The 3,267-nt window shown below is 34.1% G+C and overlaps 1 protein-coding gene across 2 annotated transcripts; it reads right to left on the reverse strand.

Annotated features, from left to right (window-relative positions):
- LOC128165425 (uncharacterized) lies at window positions 1–2,336 on the reverse strand. 2 transcript variants are annotated; one of them, XM_052829931.1, is made up of 5 exons: window positions 2,297–2,336; window positions 2,104–2,204; window positions 1,809–1,839; window positions 1,521–1,574; window positions 63–137 (listed from the first exon to the last, which is right to left on the reverse strand). In XM_052829931.1, the coding sequence occupies exons 1-5, from the start codon at window positions 2,321–2,323 to the stop codon at window positions 63–65; spliced, it is 288 nt and encodes a 95-aa protein (XP_052685891.1). In that variant the 5' UTR covers window positions 2,324–2,336. The 2 variants fall into 2 exon arrangements, 1 of the variants encoding a protein (XP_052685891.1); XR_008241059.1 differs by lacking the exons at window positions 1,521–1,574; window positions 1,809–1,839; window positions 2,104–2,204; window positions 2,297–2,336 and adding an exon at window positions 509–540 and having other exon boundaries at window positions 1–137.
- Window positions 2,337–3,267: the final 931 nt, after the last annotated feature.

A 3,267-nucleotide genomic window follows, 5' to 3' on the forward strand; every position in this document is an offset into this window, starting at 1 on the left:
CATAATTGTATTCAAATAGCTTTTACGTATTTTAATATTGCAAGAAAAAAAATTGTAATTATTCATCGAAATCCAAAGAACTTTTTGACCCTGCATCGAAAGCTGGGAGATGTTTCCTGTGGTTTAGTGTTTGGTACCTGAAAATATAATGTTAATACTTCGTCAACGTATTGTCTTTTACTAATTAACAATTTTTGATTGTCAATGAGTATGGACTCATTGACAATTAAAAATTGTTAATTAGTAAAAGACAGTATGTACACACAAGGCATCAGGTTTTTTTTTTATAAATCTGAAATTAATAATGGTTTTATATTTCATTTAACTCTAAGTTATTGTCTATACTTGTGCTATGCATGTAGTTTTTTTTTAAAGGTATAAACAAATGGCTATCATGTTTAAAAAAATTCAAGTTGCTTTAATATTCAATTATTTTTTATAGCATTGATGACATCATTCTATTTTGTCATTGTTGTGAATGGTTATCATGACGTGTACATGTACCGACCTCTAAGTACTCTGCTGCAGTACTGCCTGTAGATTTGGGATTAGGAGCGCGGAATGTTTTTGTGCTTTTTCTGATCACCCGTCTGGTTCCATTGTCTCCAATCTTTAGGGAAAATAAAAAATTAATTCATCAAACTACAAGTACCATGTATATCAGACAGTTTTGTTTGAAAGTATCATCGGTAAAACATTAGTCCGTTCATGCAAGATCTTAACTTAATTGATTGTTTATCATGACTGACTGAAGTTAAATTGACAAAATGAACTAAATCTTTTGACTACGTTAATTTTCATGGTACTGTATTTATCTTACCCATGAGTCATTTATTGCGGAACTGCGTGTACACTTTGGATCAGGTGCACGGAATGTCTTTGTACTTTTCCGGACTCCCGGTCTTCCTTGGCCTTCATTCTAAAAAAAAAAAATAATAAGCAAAAATCAAACTACAAGTGAACCATTTCTATAATAATAATCACCAATTACAAAATGCTGCACGCCAGTACACGAAGGATCCTACGTTTGATGGGTATAGGTACTAAGTTGACTTTCGTGGGGGGTCAACGTTCGTGGGTAGTTAATATTTTGCAGGCTTGCGGGTGTGTAATTTTGTTGGTAGAGTGCTTGTACATGTATATACTTTCGTGGGGATTTAATTCATAAATTTGTGTGCAATGGCTATAGTTATCCACGAAAGCTACGAATATTGCCCCCCCCCCCCCCGAAAAATGATGATTCCTCAGTATACCTCCAATTTCTTGTGAATGGTTATCAATGCCTTACCTCTTGTGTACTGTGCGTATACTTTGGGATTTCAGGAGCGCGGAATTTCTTGGTGCTTTTTCTGATGCCCAATATTCCGTCATCTTCATTCTTGCAGAAAAAAAATAACCAAGGTAATTAAAAAACTAATATAATTATTACATGTTGCAAGGTTGCTAAATAATTTTACATGGTACATTTATGAAAAAAAAAATACATTGTATAAGGTAAATGTCAAGATCATAGTTCTTACATTAATTTTTCTTCCATGTCTCTTCAGGAAATTCAAAATTCGTCCTTGACTCTTCTAGAAGAAAGATTGTCAATTAAGTCACACAGTATGTTTAAAGTTTACTTATAGTAGTATTACGATACATTCCCTTCACTCTGAGAGAGAGAGAGAGAGAGAGAGAGAGAGAGAGAGAGAGAGAGAGAGAGAGAGAGAGAGAGAGAGAGAGAGAGAGAGAGAGACAGACAGACAGACAGACAGACAGACAGACAGACAGACAGAGAGAGAGAGAGAGAGAGAGAGAATTCTTACCAATCCGTCTTCTGGATTTCCATATTCTCTCCTTAAAATAAAAAAACAAAGTGACCAATGTTAACCAATGTATCGACTTTCTATCCTAAGGACCAGCATTGCAGCAATTACAGGGAATGAAACAATAACCACGATTTCTTTTACTCAAATCTCGATTAAAAAAATCAATTCATGAGACAGTCTAGTTTAAAGCAGATCCATATTAATTCATTCTTACTTAAATATGTAAAAATATAATTCATGCATTTCATCAACCACTTAAAGTAATACCAAAATATATAACATAAACTCTTACCCTGAACAAGGTTGCGTGTTGTTGTTCATGTCTTTTGGGGTCATCTTTACGAAAGATTCCTGGGTCATTCGATCCAGGTTTAAGGCGTGCGCATAGGCTTTCTGGGTAAAAAATATATCAACAATATGTACCTCCTTGGTCATAATTTAAATTTGAAAATATCGTCCACGATAAGCAAACAGTGTAAACTTACATCTACTCTGCTGTTAAATTTCTGCATTTCGGTCCAGGCAAAATTGAGTACAAATGATGATTCCTGCAGAGAAAAAAGTCGTATGATTCTCAGATATGACATCTTAAATTGATGAAAACGTTACCCTTATAGAATATTAGCTAATGTCAAGAGACAGCTTCTCATAAAAAAAAATCTCAGAAAAATGATGCATGAAAACCAATCATATATTAATGCTAGGAAAACTATCCACAACATAGTTATATCTTAAACACATTTTAAAATTTTATAAGATTTTAAAAACTGCGTTTAAAAAATAATGATAATGTCATGATAACTGATATCACTATTTCATTTAAGAAATTCACACAACTTTTAAGAAATGGTAAATTAATTAAGGGAAAACGTCTACAATGTCTACAATATTGTACAGTAGCTCTGACTATCGCTAAAATCATATGTTATGAATTTTGGATGTATTTCGCATGAGCTACAATTGGAAAATTGTTTAAGTTAATACGAGATAAGTTAAACTTACAATCTCCTTGGTTGTTGCTTTGCAATACTCCAATAGTCTCTCCATAATGAGTTTTGTAAATGCTGATTCTTCGCTGTATATGCTACCACTTACTTTTTGTGTTGTAGTGATGATTGTGACGTCACTGTATTTGTTACGTTTAATCACGTGGTTTGATTGAAGTTGCTTTACGTCATCACAAAATAGGATCAGATCGCAGTTGTCGTTCGTTACGTTCATACGGGCGATGGCTGGTTTTTTTTTTTTTTTTTTTTGGGGGGGGGGGGGGTCTTCATCTTCTTCCAGTCTCCTTTAACATTGGATGATGCGAATGTTCAATCAAACAGCTTCTGACCACAAAAAGGAAAGACTGTTATTTAGTGCATGCGCAAATTCGTTTCCAGATTTTTTTCCCCCGGAAAGTGGGGTCCGAAGGATAATTTAGTTTGCTTGGGGGAGGGGGTTAAAAGGTCAA

Source organism: Crassostrea angulata, chromosome 10, assembly GCF_025612915.1.
Source record: "Crassostrea angulata isolate pt1a10 chromosome 10, ASM2561291v2, whole genome shotgun sequence".
NCBI lineage: Eukaryota > Metazoa > Mollusca > Bivalvia > Ostreida > Ostreidae > Magallana > Magallana angulata.